Genomic DNA, 17,912 nt, shown 5'->3' on the forward strand with positions numbered 1-17,912 from the left:
ATTTGTCTGTTAAGTTTGATTCATTTTACAGGTGTCCAACAGAAGTTCTACACCATGTAGAAGCTCTCTCTCTCTCTCTCTCTCTCTCTGGGTGTGTACAGAAATGGAGTAGTATGAGTTCTGTGTCTAGTGGAACAGGAGCTAACTTGATTAAGACACAATTTTGATGATTGATATTGTTCTTAGCATTAATTTTGCAGGTCACCTTTAGTTTAATGTAATTGGGTTTTTATGTCGATGCCATTTGTCAGAGTGGTAGTCTTGATGCTCATTTGATAATTTTTTACTATTATAAACTCCAATTATCTTCACAAACTACACCAGAATTGGTCAGTGTCTTAAATTTATAACCTGATTAAGATACAATTTGGCTTAAATGATCTTTTCTGTTTGATTATTCTGTAATTTTGCAAGTTTCTTTTTTTTTTTTAAATGATTATTTTGCTTTTAATTTTTTAAAATTTCCGTTATACTTCTGATTTTGATTAAAAATTATAAAATGCACTAACAGTAAAAATAAGCAAGTACTTTAGTCCAATTGACCTTAACGAAGTGCTCTATGTCCCTCCAATAACACACGCTTGTATATCTCGCATCAATATATAGTGGTGCAAGAGCATGGGGCTGTCGCATGACAGTGCACTGTGGCAATAAATAATTTGATCTTTCAATGTGATACAACGGAGGGAGCAAATGAGAAATCTAATGGACACATGGCATTGTACCGTTCAATTCCTTGCCAACTAGACTTGAGCGCATTGGGTAAAAATAACAAAACCTAATATGAACCTCGCTTGCTGATAAAAAAAAAAAATGGACCCCGCTTCTTTACAATTGAGCTGCAGAGAAGTCGCTGCAGCTTCGTCTGAACCTTCTATTTCAAAAAAAAAAAAAAACTCTAGTGTCTTTATGAGAAGAAGCTTTGAACAAAATTTAACAATTAATCACAATTTTGAATGGCTGAAATCACGGTAATCCAATCACAAAACTACAGAAAACCCAGAATCTTATAGTAATACATTCACTGAATGAAGTCATCCTCAACCGTGCACACTGCTGGAGGCTGGAACTGCACTGCACGCGTACAGCTCTATTCTTGAGTTGTACATAAGAATTCTCTTAAATCTATTATCCGGAAGGGAGATTTCGTGATAGGTCCACTATAGACATTTTATAAGCCTACAAGTCCACCTAATAGTTTTGTAAAGCCACAAGTTTACACAACTTAAACCTTAGAATACCCTATGAAAGTGCCTAAAACCCTATGAAAGTGCCTAAACTACTAAAACTTTATAATATGAAAGTGCACCATAAACCTTTATAAAAGTGTCTAAATTCTAGGGTACCCAACGCTAGGATATACCATACGCTAGGGTAATTTACCTTACCCTAAGGCGCCCTATCCTTTAATAAAAAAATGCACCCTAAAATCTTATTAAAGTGCCTAAAATGGACTTGAGACCTTACAAAATTAATAGATAAACTTGTGGGCTTATGAAATTTACATAATGGACCTAAGACTAATTTTCTATATCTTGGAATATCTAGAGCTTGTTTGGGAGCTGGATTTTTTATTTTGGTTATGCATTTTGGGGGTTTTCTGTTTGGGAGCCAGTTTTGAGAATGCGTTATCTCACAATGCATTCTCAAAATTATACTTTAGAGAATTTGAAAATTAGTCCTAGAAGAGCTTTTCCATTTTTATTTTGCATTCTTATTTTTTGGGAGGAGTGAAAACACCTAACTACCCCCTGACTTTTTACAATAATTCCTAAAATCAATATCTCAAAATGCAAAAATAATTAGGCTCCTATAGACTCCTAAATCTGTTCACATTCTCCCTCACATTTTTTCAAAAGCACCTAAAGAAAAATCTTGAGAAAAATAAATTACCCCCAAATTCATCATTGTCTTACATGTGTTATCTGATTAGGATAGAATTTGGCTTAAATTATCTATTTCTGTTTGTTCTAAGGTTAGGAGAGGTAATTTAACTTAATTCAATTAATTGTGTCAACTAATGATGCCACTGAAAATTGATTAAACTAGACAACTAACCAAAGAAGGAAAGTCCATCTTGGCACATCATTCTTAAACTAGACAACTTTTGTCCACATCTGCTCAGGGAATCTAGTTCTGTTAGCTCCCCAAGCAGATTGAGCAGAATATTGGCCATTAGAAGAAGGCAGCCAGACCACATAATCCTCCTCATCACATATTGTTGGAATAAAAAAAAAAAAACAAGGAGCAGAAGCAATTTTATGTTGAATGACCCTATTTCTAGCTCTCTGCCATCTCCATTGCCCATGTTGGAGAATAGATGACATCTCTTTGTAGATGTTCGAAGACATGGCGACAGATTCAAGCTTTTCGGCATGAAGGAAAAAAGGATTTTGTTGGTGATTGTAATGGTTAGAGTTGTGAGGAACAAGGATGATTTTATTTTCATTCCCTCGCCAATGGTAAGATTGTAAGAGCATCTGCACGAAACTCGTTATTCATTACTTATCATTACAGTGGCAAAGTAAACTTCAAAACTTGCCCCACATCAGACTCGTTTCTCTGTCGCCAACGTTTGAAGAATGAATAGTTCCTCGTTTTTCTTAACGAGCCATTGTTCATGAGTTAAAGAGTATTTTACTAATTTATGGTGTTGTTCCTACTGGGTGTGATAGAAAGTTACACAGAAGTTTATTGAAAGTTTTTCCTTGCAAAAATATATATTTAAAAAAATATTTTTTGAAGTGCTCCAATTTTCAAATTGTTTAAACTGGTGCGAAGATCTCTCCTTTTTTTATCATTTTATTCTAAATAGTCATAATTAATTTTTATCACTAAGACTCTCAAAATAAAGTTTCTGCATTACAGGATCTCAAATAAAGAGCATATACTTTATTATGAAAGTCTTAGAGGCAAAAATTAATTATGATTCTTTAGAATAATATGATTAAAAAAAATAAAATTTTCACACCGGTTTAAACGAATTGAAAAATAGAGCACTTAATTTTTTTGGGGATTGCTTGTGAAAAGTTGTTCGTCATTAAATAATGATTAAAAAAATAACATTTAAATTGAAAATTATAAGTATAAAGAAAGAGTAGTTTAATAAAATAAAGTTAGAATAGAGAGTCTGATGTAGTGTACTCTTAAAAAAGTGAGTAGCTAAAATAGAAAAGTAACCTTATAGGTATAATTTGGTCCAAAATTTGTTGAATCTGGTGCGGATGCTCTAAGGATGGAAATTGGAAAGAGAGAAAAGTGAACGGGGGAATTTTGTGTGCAAGGAGGGAAAGAGAGCAACTTAGAAGGGGGAATTTTGTATTGTCAGGAAAAGTAAGGGAGGCCAGAGCTATTTCTGAAAAGAGTAGGGAGGTCTCTGCTTTGGTTGAAATTTACCCGCAAGAAAACAAAAGGAAAAACGCGCTTTGATAAAAGAAGATGTGGGGGCGGCCCAGTCGCCCAATAAAAAGCTTTCCGTACATAACTGCCTTGACCTTATCCCATATTCCTAGTGGGTCACCACCACGACTCCGGGTCATTGACCGGGGCTGATCCACTGCATCCCTGTTAACCATGTTCTTACTCATGTTGTACCCACTCAAGTCTGTTCGGCTAAGGAAAATATAAATGTTTATTTTCCAAATAAGTGTTTTTATTTTTTAAATTAAAGTGATGTATTGTGAGAGAATGACATATCTAAAATAAGTAGTTAAAAGTAAGAATCTTAGCGGGACGAGAGATTGCTCGTTATTTCAACAATCCATTTTTTGTAATCCGTTTTGTTCAATTGGCAAGTTTTTTGGATGGGACTATTTTACAAATAACACTAGGTTTACGGGGGCAGCATAAACATATAATTAGAAAAAGAAGAAGAATATAGGAATCGCTAATTTGCTTAAAAAAATCGATTCGTGCACAAATGCTTTGACCATACGATTGCGAATGACTGTTCGAGTCGATATTTTGTACACCTTACATGCTCAATATAAGCTATAAAATGAACTATATTGATTGCAAACAACGAATGTTCTTAAACGCATAGTACTAATTTCGAGGCACTAGCGTTATGCTAGATGATCTTACGAGATATACAGTAGTAAATTGCTCTCCATTCCTTGTTGGCTTCTTCCTCTTAACTTCCCTTTTCCCCACCGGCACTACTCTCATCATTTCCTTTTTCTTTGATTGGTCGGTCCCACTCTCCTCTCTACTTTGCAATCGATCATTCTGGATCCCACCAGATCCCTCCCAGTGCTCCCCTCCGTTAACTGTTCAATACTTTGCCCCCACGAAAGCCCATTTTCGTCATTCCAAACCCACCCCCCCTCCCCCAACTTTTCGGCCCGTATAAAAATCCTCAATTCCACCCACTTCGCCAACTCACACCACAGCATACTGGTACTCGCACTAGCACTGAGAGAGAGAGAGAGAGAGAGAGAGAGAGAGAGAGAGAGAGAGAGTCGTCATTAGTCTTTAGTCTTTATTTGATCGGGTTTCCAAACAATGGATCAAAACAGTAACAACAATCGTGGAACCGGATATGCCGGTCGAGGCCGTGGCCGCGGCCGCAACCGCAGCGGCGGAGGGGGTAGGACGGGTCAGGGTGGTGGGTCTTACAGGCCACAACATACTCAAGCTCTTCGTCCTGGTATACTTCTTTACTTTAGATCGTTTTTTTTTTTTTGGCTTCTCGTAAATTTATTAACTTCTGTTTGTACAATTTTACTAAATTGTATGGTGATTTTGAATAGTCAAATGGAATTAAGGAAGAAAAATAGTAAATGGGAAATTGGGATTTTCAGGCCTTTGGATTGAGGGTTTTGATATGAAAAGAAAAGGAAGGAAAGGATGATTTTGGATTGAAGAATTTGGTGAGACATGGAGAGAAATGTACAAAACTGATTTGTTTTTTATTGGCTCCTTACCTTTCGCACCAAATGTCACCACAATGGTAGATTTTTGGTGAGAGTAGGTGAGAAGGGCTCCCCCTTTCTTATCACGCCCTTTCTTACTATCCAAAATGGCGAAAATGCTTTTTACCCTTGATTTTCACCCAGAAAAAAAATTAATTTTTATATGGCGGGAATTTCAGATTGGTTAATGTGGGCCGAACACAGTGTTGATCTTGTCTATAGATTTCATTTCTCGGGTAAAATTGTGGGTAGGTTATTCTTGGTTTGCTATGGGTATAAGATTGTTATGAAATTGGTTGTGCACTTGTGCTGGTGGTCTTGCTAAGGTTGTCTTTAGATCTTGGATTTCTGGAGATTTATATGAAGGAAGCTAGAAGTGTGGGAAAAAGAAAGAGAGAAACTTTTTGTCTATTTGTTTTTTTGCTAATCACACAGCTTAAATGCCTTCTAAAGGGTTGGTTAATTTTTGCTAGAGTTGGTAGTTTAATTTCCTTGATGGTTTCTGTAATTGGGTGGAAATTCAAATGTTAGTTTAATTTGCTTGATGGTTTCTGTAATTGGGTGGAAATTCAAATGATTATGCATGCAGAAATGAGTTGATCTATGAATGTGTGCATTTTACAATCTTTTCAGCTTTTTAGGTGTTTTGCCTGACTTTAGATTGAGACATGGCCTATTATCTTTAAGTAATTCCTGGGCAAGTGACAGTGAAAGATGTTGTCACAGGTTTAGGGGTATTGTCTACATGCGAGGTGCTCCTGTGCTTCTTGTGCGTATATTTGGGATAGATGAGGAATTGTTGGGTTGAAATGATTTGGCAGCTTGAATTAACAGTAGTTACAATTCTGTAGTGCAAGTGAAATGGTGATGATAAGCAATTAACAGAGAAATTTGTCTTGTATTTAGCTTACAAATTACTCCAGGTGAGTAACCAGGACAAGGAGGATTCCCTGATTATGCCCATTCGATTTCTCACAAAAAGAAAAAGATGAGATCTTGTGAGAATGGTAACAGAAAGTTGGACGCGTTCTTTTGAGATTGCCTAGGTTGGCTGTTATGTTACGAGCACATAAACACGTGAACAAATGATATATCTCTTCGGGGAAGGGAAGGAAATCCTCTATTGCTATTGTTAAATGGGGATGCTCTATTTGCTTTACAAAGATTATATTTATATAGTGATAAAAACATGCAAATGTTTGACGAAGTCTTTCTGTGCTCTCTGATTCCAGATATTGAGTCTTTGCAAATTTCTGAAAAGAAGCCTCCACTCGATCTTTCTGAAACTACAGAGAATAGAATTGTGCCCATAAACCGGCCTGACAAAGGGGGAACAGATGCTGACAGGAAGGTTTGGCTCTTGGCCAACCATTTTATAGTGAGTTTCAAGCCTGAGGACACCATATTGCACTATCGTATCGATATTGAGCCACAAATGTCCCGTGGCCCACAACCTACAAGGAACTTTATACCAAAAATGGATCATCGTCGGATATTGAACAAGCTTTTCTCCGATGACCTCACCCGATTACCAGACCAAAAGACTGCTTATGATGGAATGAAATTCATCTTCAGTAAGGTGCCGCTGCCTACTGGGCAGTTTGGTGGGGAAGACATGGAGAATCACCGCTCTCCTATATTCACTATTACATTAGTGAATGAGCTGAGTTATGCCAAGCTAAAGGATTACATAAGTGGAAATCACCGTTGTGATCCCCGTGATATTTTGCAAGGAATGGATTTGGTTATGAAGGAGAATCCATCTAGCCAAAGGATCTCTGTTGGTCGAAGCTTCTATTCTAGACAATTCAGGCAATCAGATGACCTGGGATGCGGCATTGCAGCTTTTAGAGGGTTCCAACAGAGCCTTAAGCCCACTTCTCAGGGTCTAGCCTTATGTTTGGATCATTCAGCTATGGCATTTTGCAAGCATATGCCTGTCATAGACTTCCTTATGGAACATGTTTGGGGTTTTCAAGAAGTAAATGATGTGGGGAAGAAGAAAAGAGATGTGGCGAAAGCACTAAGAGGGTTGAATGTCTACGTAACTCATCGCAACACAAAGCAGAAGTTCCTTGTAGCTGGGCTGTCGAAGGATAGTGCTCGAGAGATTTCTTTCACTCTTGAAAATCATGAGCCACCAAGGGAAACTGGACTGGTGGAATATTTCTGGGAGACATATAATAAGAAGATATTGTACGATGATATTCCCTGTTTGGATCTGGGTAGGAGCAAGAGCAATTATGTTCCTGTGGAGTTCTGTACTTTGGTGGAGGGTCAGAGATACCCAAAGGAGAAGTTGCACCGAGAAGATGAAAAGAGGTTGAAAGACATATCAATGCCTCGACCAAGGGAGAGAAAGAGCATTATCTACGAGATGGTGCAGGCTAAGGATGGACCTTGCGGGTACGTTCTTTAAGTTAATCTTCATACTGTCTTCATTAATTAGTGTAAAACACTCAGATATTGTCGTGCTGGTTTTTCTGTAATGGTACTGTAGTATAACATGTTTTGCCTTTTCTGTGAATCTTAATATGAAGGTGTTCTCTGTTCTGTTTTCTTTTTTTTCCATTTTCCATTGTTATAACGAGACCTGAGCGGGGAACTCTTTTGACCCACTGCAATGACAATGAGGTAAAACCTGGGGTTCAGCAGACCAGCGCTAGTCCCTTCAAGCATTGATTATTTGCCATGAATTCCTTTCTGCATTGCCAGTGGTCCATGGCATGATGTCAAGTTTTGAATTAACATTGTGTTTAATTTGTCAATCTTGATTACTTTAGCAACCTGGTTACAAAATTAAAAGATAAAAAAACTTGTGCAAAATCATTGTCTCACAAGTCACAAGGTCCCAATCTTCTAGAGGTAGGTTAGCAGGACTATTTTGAATGTATAGGAACTTGAGTTTAGCATGCATCAGTCATCAGTACTATTGTATAGGAAATGCTTGTTTTTTTTTGTTGTTGTGTGGATTTTCCTGTATTTGTGCAACTTGTGTGGTCGCGATTACTATCTTCACACTTCTATACTTGTTCTATGTGTGCCTTGGTTTTGTATTTGTTTATGAATGACATTAATCCCCTATTCCCCCTCCTTGTTCCTGCAGAAATGTTGTTCGGAATTTTGGAATCGCAGTGGATAAGAACATGACAAGAGTAGTAGGCCGTGTCCTAGCACCACCTACTTTGACGTTACGTACTCCTGCTGGCAATCCCCAAGTCATTAGCGTGGACAGGGAGAGATGCCAGTGGAACCTAACTAGGAAGTCAGTTATGGAAGGCAAGCCACTCAAGTGGTGGGCATTGATAGATTTCAGTGTATTTGACCGTTTTAGGCTGAATTCTGGTCGCTTCATTCAGAAGCTGAGAAAGAAATGCAGTGATCTAGGAATCCCTGTGGAGGAGCCTGTGGTGTGTCGTTTCACCGGCATGCGTGACTTGTCTTCCGTTGCTGCAACTCAAAAATTACTCGATGGCGTTGTGAAGGAGGCAAATGGGAAATGCAACGGCCGTTTACAACTTTTTGTCTGCGTAATGTCTGAAAAGCATGACAGCAAAAAGTATCTCAAATGGGTCTCTGAGACAAGGATTGGAATAATGACCCAATGTTGCTTGGTCAAGCACGCCAACAATCCCAAAGAAGGAGAGAACGACCAGTATCTTTCAAACCTCGCTTTGAAAATCAACGCCAAGCTTGGCGGTAGCAATATGGAACTAGTGGAACGGCTCCCTGGTTTCCCAGGCGAAGAACATGTCATGTTTATAGGTGCTGATGTCAATCACCCTGCACCAAGAAACACAACATGTCCATCTTTTGCCGGCGTGGTTGCCACAACCAACTGGCCTGCTGTCAGCCGCTATGTTGTCCGGCTTTGTGCCCAGGAGCACCGCAAGGAGAGGATTGTTGATTTTGGGGCTACGTGTTTGGATCTAGTCAACACTTATGCTCGCCTCAACAAAGTCAAGCCGCAGAAAATCGTGGTTTTCCGCGATGGGGTAAGTGAAGGTCAATTTGATATGGTTCTCAACGAAGAGTTACAAGATATGAAGAGTGCCATTTACGAGGATGATTATCGCCCAACCATCACTCTCGTTGTCACCCAAAAGCGTCACCTGACTCGAATGTTTGTTGAGAACGAGAGGGACGGGGGTCGATCTGGAAATGTGCCTCCAGGAACTGTGGTGGACACGAAGATTGTTCATCCCTTCCACTTTGATTTCTATCTCTGCAGCCAGCATGGCGCGATTGGGACGAGCAAGGCAGCGCACTACAATGTCCTCTGGGATGAGCATAACTTCACGTCGGACCAGATACAGAAGCTGGTATACCACCTGTGTTTCACCTCTGCGCGTTGCACCAAACCAGTCTCGCTTGTTCCTCCGGTCTTCTATGCTGATCTTGTTGCATTTAGGGGACGGCTGTATCATGACGCGGCCATGGAGTCTCAGCCGCAGTCTGCTGCTTCGCCGTCGTCATCATCTGCTGCTTTACTGAATGAAGGGTTCTACAAAGTGCACCCGTACCTCAAAAATGAAATGTTTTTCGTTTGAGGGGGCAGTCTCTAATCTTCCTTTTCTATTCTCTGTTGGGGGATAGATAGATAAAGGAGAAGATTATACTACCATTCACCGTTGGAAACGCCAAACCGCAGTTTCAAATCTCCTTTCCTAAGCGCTAGAAAAGGAGTTTGTGCGTGAATCTAATTGGCTTTTTGTTCGTAAGTGGTCCTAGTATCGAGGATCTTGTTTGTGTTTTGTGAGAAGTCTTGTTTCAGTGTGTTTCGTGTTTCTTATTTTCCCTGTTCCTTTTAGCTTGCCATGTGGGCTAAAACAATTCTGTGTCTTGAGTTTCTTATGGTGTCTTTGAATGTGTGTCATGGGATGTTATTTCGATCTATGTTAGTATGTTAAATAAGTTTCTCTCTCTCTCTCTCTCTCTCTCTCTCTCTCTCCCTCCAGGAATACTACGTATATATGTTCTGCTTTCTTGTGGAAGAGGAGCTAGGGGATATGGTGAAAGGAAGAAAAAGGAAGAAGTGGGTCTTCTTCTGGTTTTGGAATCTGATTTTCCAAAGTCGAAAAAATCTGTGGAAAGTGGCCCCCTAAAGTCAGTGGTGCAAAATATTTTTTTTGAAGCAAACAGAGATGCCAAATAATTTCTCATTGTGGACTTTTTTTAAGATCCTCTGCTAAATAATCTTTCCCCGTCCCGTATGGCTCTTCCTTCTGAGGAGATATTTCATGTATCGGATGTAACGGATATGTATCTCCTGCTCTCACAACGCATTGGCCCCGAGCAGAATTCGCACCTTCGATGATTGATATAGTTCTTTGCAGCTTATTTTCCTCATCATTTTGATTTTACTGTAATTTGGGGTTTTTTTTTGGGAAATGATAGTAGCACTCTAAAAATTTGATGCAGGCACTCCAAAATCCGTGTAACTTCAAAGCCACTTTTCTTTGTTTTTTGGAGTGCTTGTATCAATTTTTGGAGTACCAATATCATTTCTCTTTTTTTTTCGCTGCCGTTTGATACTCTGGTGGTAGTCCTGAACTATTGATCCGTAATTGATTATTTCCTTTATCACCTCCGATCTCCCCCTCATTTTGAAGAGTACCTAAATAGAAGTCTCAGAGAAATGTGGATAAACTATCAAAGAATTGTCCGTCTTAAATTTGAGTAATTCTATTATGATACATTTTTGCTGATTTATTTTATTTTATTTTATTTTATTTTATTGGCTTTTGGTTGAGATTCTCTATTTCTGTTTTACTATTTTTTGCGTAACTTTTGTTAGTTTTGCATTAGATTTTATTTCTCTCTTTTTTCTAAATTCATCTTGATGGAAAAGCTCAAAGAAGGAAAATTGATGATTAAAAGTTTATAAACATCACTGACAAAGATCATACAACATAGGTAAAAACTTTAATTTTGCTTTACGTTTGAGATTTTTTATTCCTTTCATTGAGACATGAGAGGTTTTGATTACACATATAAAAATTTCAAGCAAATAAAAATAAATTACTGGTATTAAAATAATTAATTTAGTCCAAACTCTACCTAAACATGAAAAATGTTAGAATATCTATCTCAACAAAATCTAGTCTTGAGTAGACACGTTGGTTTTGCATTACTGATGCTAATTTTTTGGGGCTTCGAATCGGTAGAGTCTTGTAGGCTTGTGCTTGTAGTTGGTTTTTATCAATGCAATATATGTTACGTGATGCGTTCTTAAAAAATCCTCCTACACCTATTGCCCTTTCCAAAAAAAAAAAAAAACCACGAAACTACCAATGGAAAATTTGACGACTATGGATAAAAATCACAAAATGCAACATTCCTCGTCATATCAAAATCTCTCATAAGTAGATAGATGTAACTCCTAATCAATGTTCTGAATACTGTACCGGCCAAGATACTTGTTTTTCTACTGGTACGGTACGTACCGATACGGTTCAGATACCGAGTACTGTTTCGAATTTACCGCAACTACAATATATATAATAATTATATATAATCATAATTCAAAAATATCCCCCATACTATGCAATTCATCATAAAATACCTATGTATTTGCATTTTGTCCCACATTGCCTAGTTACAAAACTCTTTTCCATCGTAAATGACTTTGCACACTAGTGGACTTGTAAATGAAGATCTAAGGACAGGCCTTGCGCGCTTGGGAAAATGGGCTATTGCCGAAGGCAATTTGGAAAGACTTTTTCGGAAATCAATTAACCGAGTGCGCGTCACGGGTTATTTGCGCGCAGCAAATTCGGGATTTGAGCCTCGCGCACGTACTATGGTTAAAGCCCTTGTTTTGCTAAAATTCTGAAAAACTTTTTATATTTTTTTTGGGGTCCCCGACCGGAATTCCCGGTACGGTTCTGAAAAACTTTTATTTATTTTTTTTGGGGTTAAGATAACCCCAACCGGAATTCCCGGTATTGTATTTTCCGAGATAACCGGTACCAGCGACGGTACAATATTTTCTGAGATGACCGATAACGACCGGTATTTGCTCAGGAACGGTATTGGAGGGTTAGGGTACCGATTTCTCTCAAATTCGGTACATACCGGCCGGTATGGTACGGGATTGATAACATTACTCTAAATTCATCCGATAGTACCTATTGGCTTTCGAGAAGAGATACGAGGTTAAAGTCTATAAATACAAGTCGAATCTCTTTGGTTATTAACCCACTAAAATTTGGATCCGGCTTTTCGGTAGTCAACTACAGAGGAGCATGTGTGGTTCAATTTGAACCGTTTATTTTGATAATTAATGGTTCAGATTGATGAAATTTTTACCAGTAAGAGTATATTTTTACCGATTTTTATCGGTAAAATATGAAAATAAATCTGAACTATTAAAAATACCATCCAACGGTTGCGATCAATTAGAATGGAACGTTGGGTCAGGTGTTTGAAGAAGAAAAAAATTCGCTCACCAGTCAGTCATCCTCTTATTATGCACCTAACCACAGACAATCAATCCTCACGAATACACCGCCTCATTCCCCTCACCTAATCCCTTCTCTCTCTCCTCCTTTCCCATTTCGCGAGGCCTCGAAGTGGCCGGTAGAGAACCTCCGTGAAAGGACCTGTCTTCTTCGTTCGTGGCCGTCGAAGACAAGGGTCATCCTTTCAATCCTTGCCCGACCGACCAATCCTTGGCTAGCCACCAAACCCTAAGGTACGAAACGCTTCTGGAACACTTATATTAGACGCTTATGTAGATTTGTTGTGTATGCGTGCTTGCGTTATGATTATGACTTGATGGACTGCAATAGGTTTCAGAGATTTCTATCTTGTTTTTGTCTTCTTCCTCCGTTATTCTCGATGCTCCGAATCGTAATAGCAATATCATAGCGAACTCAACCCTAGGTGTTATTTGTGCGTGGAAGAAAGTGGGAAATAGCTACAGGAATTGGTCTCTGTGTCTAGCGTAGAATATTCGTACTATAAAGTGCTAAATGTTAGGACAGGTGGATTTTAATTTGTAGGTAGTGATTGTTTATGCGTGGATCCCTGGAGTATGCTCTGGGATGATCTATTTTATAGGTTCTGTTTAAGGGGACTGTCCTAATGTTTCCTGTGTACTGTTGGTTACCGGGAAAAAAAAAATAGAGTTGAGGATCACAAGGCCGTAGTTTTTGCATTTTGTGATGAGAATCTCGTAAGACACGAATTTCAAAGCATAAATTAGAAGAGATGAACAAAAATTTCAAGGACGACGCATCCCATACGCAAACTAGGATACAACTAGCAAAACTACTATACATCCCTCAAGAACTACAAGAAAATCCAGAGAAATCACTTGCCGTCAGACGGATCCTTGTTGGTCTCCCTAGCGAAACCATAGAAATCACAGTCCTACATGTTCTAGCCTTTTAACCAGTGTTCTAAAACAAGGAATTAATCGCTGGCGGGGCCTATCTGATTAGGTCTGACTAACGATTAATCGACGATTACTAATTAACATGCAGCGATTAATCCGATTAATCGCTCGAAGGTGGCCGACCGCCCGATTAGCGCCTAGCGACTTTTAGAATATTGCTTTTAACTCGTAGTTTGAAAGCATAAGATGCATTTCCTTGCAAACTTTAATTGGTTGCAGGAAGTGCCATAGCCCAAAGTAGTGCAATCAGAAAAGCTACTAGCATAGTCAATGCTTGTTGCCAAGTCTCCTGTATCCTTTCTCATGAGTGTTCAAAACACACCATCTCCTGGACATCTATTGGACTCCTTGTTCTGGGACTAGCCTCTTTCTCATCCAAAGCCTTTAATTTAACTCATACTTTGGCTTCCCATCAAACTCCAATCTCCCCCAATGTCCTCAAACTGGGACCATAAGCCATAAGTATCAGTGAATCCTCTATCTAATTTTTTCTACGTTTTCCTTCACATGATTTATGTTGGATTGTTTGTTTGTTTGTTTGTTTGTTTTTTTTGGTTTTTATAAAAGCCACTACATGCACATGAGTGTTTGGATTGTACAATCGGAGGAACTCGTTTAAAATAGATGATTATTGAACTACCTGTGAATGTGTAAGGCTGTGACTTAGTATAAAATGCTTTGGAATATGTTGCTTTCATCATTGTCTTGGTGAGTGATTTCAAAGAATCGGTGTTGAAGCCATAAAAGTAAAAACTATTAACCATTGTGTTTGTCTATTTCTGTGAATAATTTTATTGCCTGGTATGACTGAGATGATTTTAAGGAGATAAGAGAATAACATGATTTCAAAGAAGCTAACATGTTTTGTTGCGTTTGGAGAGAGATGAGAATAAAGAGTTATTAGTATAAAAAAAACTCCATTTTCTGCTTGATTACAGGAAAAGAAAAATTTTGTAGGCAAGGCTCATTTAGTCGGCATTCACATTCAATTCCATGAAAAATTCATGATCCAAACACATCGCAAGAGCGCAAGTTTCTTTTCTGTATGAGGTTGTATACTCATGAGTGATTTCACAAAGGTGGTATTTATTCTCCAAGATATACTTTTTAGGCTGTGGGTCTCACAAGTCTTGGATACATATATCTGCTGGTATCTGATCAGGAGCTGGAAATTTGCTTCTTTCATTTATATTTCTTTGTACTCTTGCTGGCAAATACTATTCTATATCTTTGATGGTATATACACATATATACATAAATGCTGTTTTGATTGCCAGAAGATGATTCTGAATGGATGCTCGGTCACTCCGAGTATTTCCCCCAACGTATTCAACTCAAAGTCTCGTTTCTCGGGTTCATATGGTGGCATCCCTCCTCTGCCTTCCCGTGTTTCAAATCAAAGCATTAGGAGTTCATGGAAACTCTTTCAAGGGCTGACATTGCAGTCTTCCATCGGTATGTAGACTCTCTCATTTGTTTCATTTAGGTTGCATGTTTCGAAATTAGATCCTGTATTTATGCAATCAGAGTGATTTTTGAGGTAAAAAGCTTAGTTTGTTGTACCCAGATTATATGACGTTAGAAACGTTAGATGAAGGAATATATGGCTTTGGTCCCTACTGAGTGATGTTTTGCTTGGAATTATTTTAGCACGGGCTTCTTTCCACCTACATGATCCAGCAATGCATATATATATATATATATATAGGAGGCATATGATATGGTAGATTGAAATCATCAGAATGGGTCTCTTCTGGAGCCTTTTTTCATTGGAAGAATAGAACCATAACTTGTTTATAGTTACAATAACAACCAGCACGGATGATTCTTCCCCAGAAGCTAAATGTGAAAAGAGATGCTTCTTTTTCTTCTTTTCTGAAGTCATTTTTTTTTCCTGGGAATGCTTATGTGGAATATTTCGAATTCATATCGCAGGGAATACTCGTCTTCAGCATCTTGCGGCTGCATCAACACCATTCTTTAGTGGTAATGATTGTAGCTTTGCATGTAGTACGATACCCACAGTTGGTAGGCAGAAGCTGCGACCTTTTCTGGCCCCACCAAGATCTTCCATCGAGATGCCTTGGAGTATTCGTTACCCTGCTTCAAAAGGCGAGAAGGTAAAGTGGTGGTGGAGAACCCTAGCATGTCTCCCATATATCATATCCCTCCGCGATACATGGAAGTATTGGGAAGCAGCGTATCGTCTCTACCCATCCTTGGAGCAATTCGAGTTCTTGACATCCGGATTTTACCGGGCTTTTGACAGATTGCCAAGATGGTTTGTCATGGTATATTTTACCGCTGCATATCTTGGTGTGGTTAGGAGAAAGGAACTTCCCCACTTCTTGAGGTTCAATACAGTGATGTCCATGCTAATGGAGAATGCCATTCAGATTCTGGAGACGGCGAGCAGTTTCTTTCCATGTGCATTATTTTTGGGTAGGACTGGTTATCAGCATTTTTGGATTGGTCTTGGAGTTGTCTACATGTTGACAGTGTTGGTATGCATGGGGTCCTCCATACTTGGGATGTATGTTGAAGTTCCGCTAGTCAGCGAGGCGGCTTTTATCCATACAAAGATGTAGGATACAAGGATGTGGCTCTTCTGGTCAGGCTTTGCTTTTTCTTTCTTGGGGAGGTTATTACAAATGACATTTTCCAGTTAGCACTGAAATTTAAACATTATGAAGGAAGTTCGAAATATCAAGTAGGTGTCACTAGGTACGGCTTTTACGTGTGTTTTCATCTCTTTGGTTCTAAGGTTGATTCTCCTTATTGTTTCATATCCTGCTTTTCTAGGTCTTTTGTGCGAGTCAGAAATTGAGAGATTGTTTTGATCCGTTGGGTTCAGAAGATTGTATTGAGTTCGAGTTCAGTTTCTTTTACATTAGGGTTGCAGTGGGGACAAATTCTTAATATGGCAAGAATGTTGTATGTTGTTTGAGAACTGAGTAGTAGTCTAGTTCCAATGAAATTGCGCTTTCTGTTCTGGTGATTGAAGAGACAAAAAGTATCCAACTTGATTATGCATATGCATGGCTTCTCATTTCTGTATAATTTGTTGCTTAAAGCTTGTGAAATTTCGTTGTCCCACTCAACAGGTCTGCCAACTTAGCTGGAGCTATGGAATTTTTTGTCCTCCTAAAATAAAAGAATGAGATCATTGGTCATTGAGAAATCCTGTCCAAGAAAAAGGTAGTATTTCAAAGTTGGGGTTAGCCACTTTTCTTTTCTTTTCTGTATCTTTTTCTCCAGATTTCTCTGCACTGTAGAAGGTGGGAACGCACTTCAATGTGGGACTATATCTCTTTTGAGGGAATTGAGTTTTGTTCACCCTTCACATAGCGAACATTATTCTTCTTCCTATTAATTGAAATGATGTGAATTTTATCACAAAGTGATGTCATGCTTACTAAAAAGTGATGGATTTTCAATGTCATGCTTACTCTCTTTTAAGGAGGGTGAACAAAGAACTGTGCTACTAGTATAGACAAAAAATCTGTACCAGTGGGTACAAACCCCCTTTTGGGTTTAAAAAAATGATCGGAATCGCTCATTTTGTTTATGGTTCCTATAAAAAATAAGCTTAATTCGGTATCGGAGTCGCTCATTTAGGGGCCCAAAAAGGGATTTGTACCCACTGTTACAGATTTTTTGTCTGTACTAGTAGACTTTCTGGTGAACAAAATTGCATTCCTGAGACAGTTTTGTTTTCTTGGTGATGGGGTTTTGAATTCTAGATAGTTTTTGAACGTGGGTGGCTAGAGATAAGAGTATTTCATTTTTCCATCCTTTAGGAATGATAAAAAGTTGACAAAAAGATGAGACACCAAATTCGTGATCTCCCTTTTCGTATTTGAAATAGATTTTTCTATCTATCCTACCACGTCTCGTCTACCATCACTGTTATATTTCGTTAATACAATTCGCAAGTCTTCTATTCAAATAGAGAGAGTAATTATCACTCTTCCAAAATGGACACCCAATTATGTCTGTTCCTATTTGGTTTTTCTCCATTTTGGGCGTTTAGTGGTGCCTTGCGGTGTATGGCCTTCCTGTTGTTGCGTATGGGTTCATCCCATCAACTTAAATTAGGTCATGTTTCAAAACACCTTCTTAAAATATAAGTATTTATTTCACATTTTTAAATTAAAAAATAATGTAAATAAAAAATAATTTTTAAAATTTTTTGTACCATATAATCAAATTAAGTGCGTAAACACATAATTTTTAAACTTGAAATTATCTTCTTAAAAAATAAATATTTATTTCCCTTTCGAAAACAGGCCCAGTGGCTCTACCAAACCAAGTGGTCAAGATAAGTTTCCAAGTTTTTGTCAAGACGTGTAGAATTTTCAAAGGTAGGGCCAAAATAAACACCAATCAAACAGCGCCAGTTGATTACTTCACCAGTGCTGCCTCTACTTTTATGTGGGTGCCTAGAACTCAACTAATCACGATACACACAGGGTGCGTTCCAGTAACTAAATTAAATGCAATGTATTCTGAGAGAATTATCTGTCTCGTAAAGCGAAAAATAAGTATTTATAAAATAAAATAAGAACCTTAGCAGAATGGGGCCGTAGTCTCTTGTC

At 38.4% G+C, this 17,912-nt stretch overlaps 2 protein-coding genes across 3 annotated transcripts; both read left to right on the plus strand.

The window, feature by feature from the left end:
* Nucleotides 1-4,375: 4,375 nt before the first annotated feature.
* LOC131320177 (protein argonaute 2-like) lies at nucleotides 4,376-9,827 on the plus strand. The gene is made up of 3 exons (XM_058350772.1): nucleotides 4,376-4,648; nucleotides 6,146-7,319; nucleotides 8,020-9,827. The coding sequence occupies exons 1-3, from the start codon at nucleotides 4,504-4,506 to the stop codon at nucleotides 9,461-9,463; spliced, it is 2,763 nt and encodes a 920-aa protein (XP_058206755.1). The 5' UTR covers nucleotides 4,376-4,503; the 3' UTR covers nucleotides 9,464-9,827.
* Nucleotides 9,828-12,382: 2,555 nt separating this feature from the next.
* Nucleotides 12,383-16,327, plus strand: LOC131320178 (protein TIC 20-I, chloroplastic-like). 2 transcript variants are annotated; one of them, XM_058350774.1, is made up of 3 exons: nucleotides 12,383-12,609; nucleotides 14,595-14,769; nucleotides 15,250-16,327. In XM_058350774.1, exons 2-3 carry the CDS (start codon nucleotides 14,595-14,597, stop codon nucleotides 15,900-15,902), a joined length of 828 nt encoding a protein of 275 aa, XP_058206757.1. In that variant the 5' UTR covers nucleotides 12,383-12,609; the 3' UTR covers nucleotides 15,903-16,327. The 2 variants fall into 2 exon arrangements, with proteins under 2 accessions (XP_058206757.1, XP_058206756.1); XM_058350773.1 differs by having other exon boundaries at nucleotides 12,419-12,609; nucleotides 14,592-14,769.
* Nucleotides 16,328-17,912: the final 1,585 nt, after the last annotated feature.

This window comes from Rhododendron vialii, chromosome 3a, assembly GCF_030253575.1.
Source record: "Rhododendron vialii isolate Sample 1 chromosome 3a, ASM3025357v1".
In the NCBI taxonomy this organism is placed as follows: domain Eukaryota; kingdom Viridiplantae; phylum Streptophyta; class Magnoliopsida; order Ericales; family Ericaceae; genus Rhododendron; species Rhododendron vialii.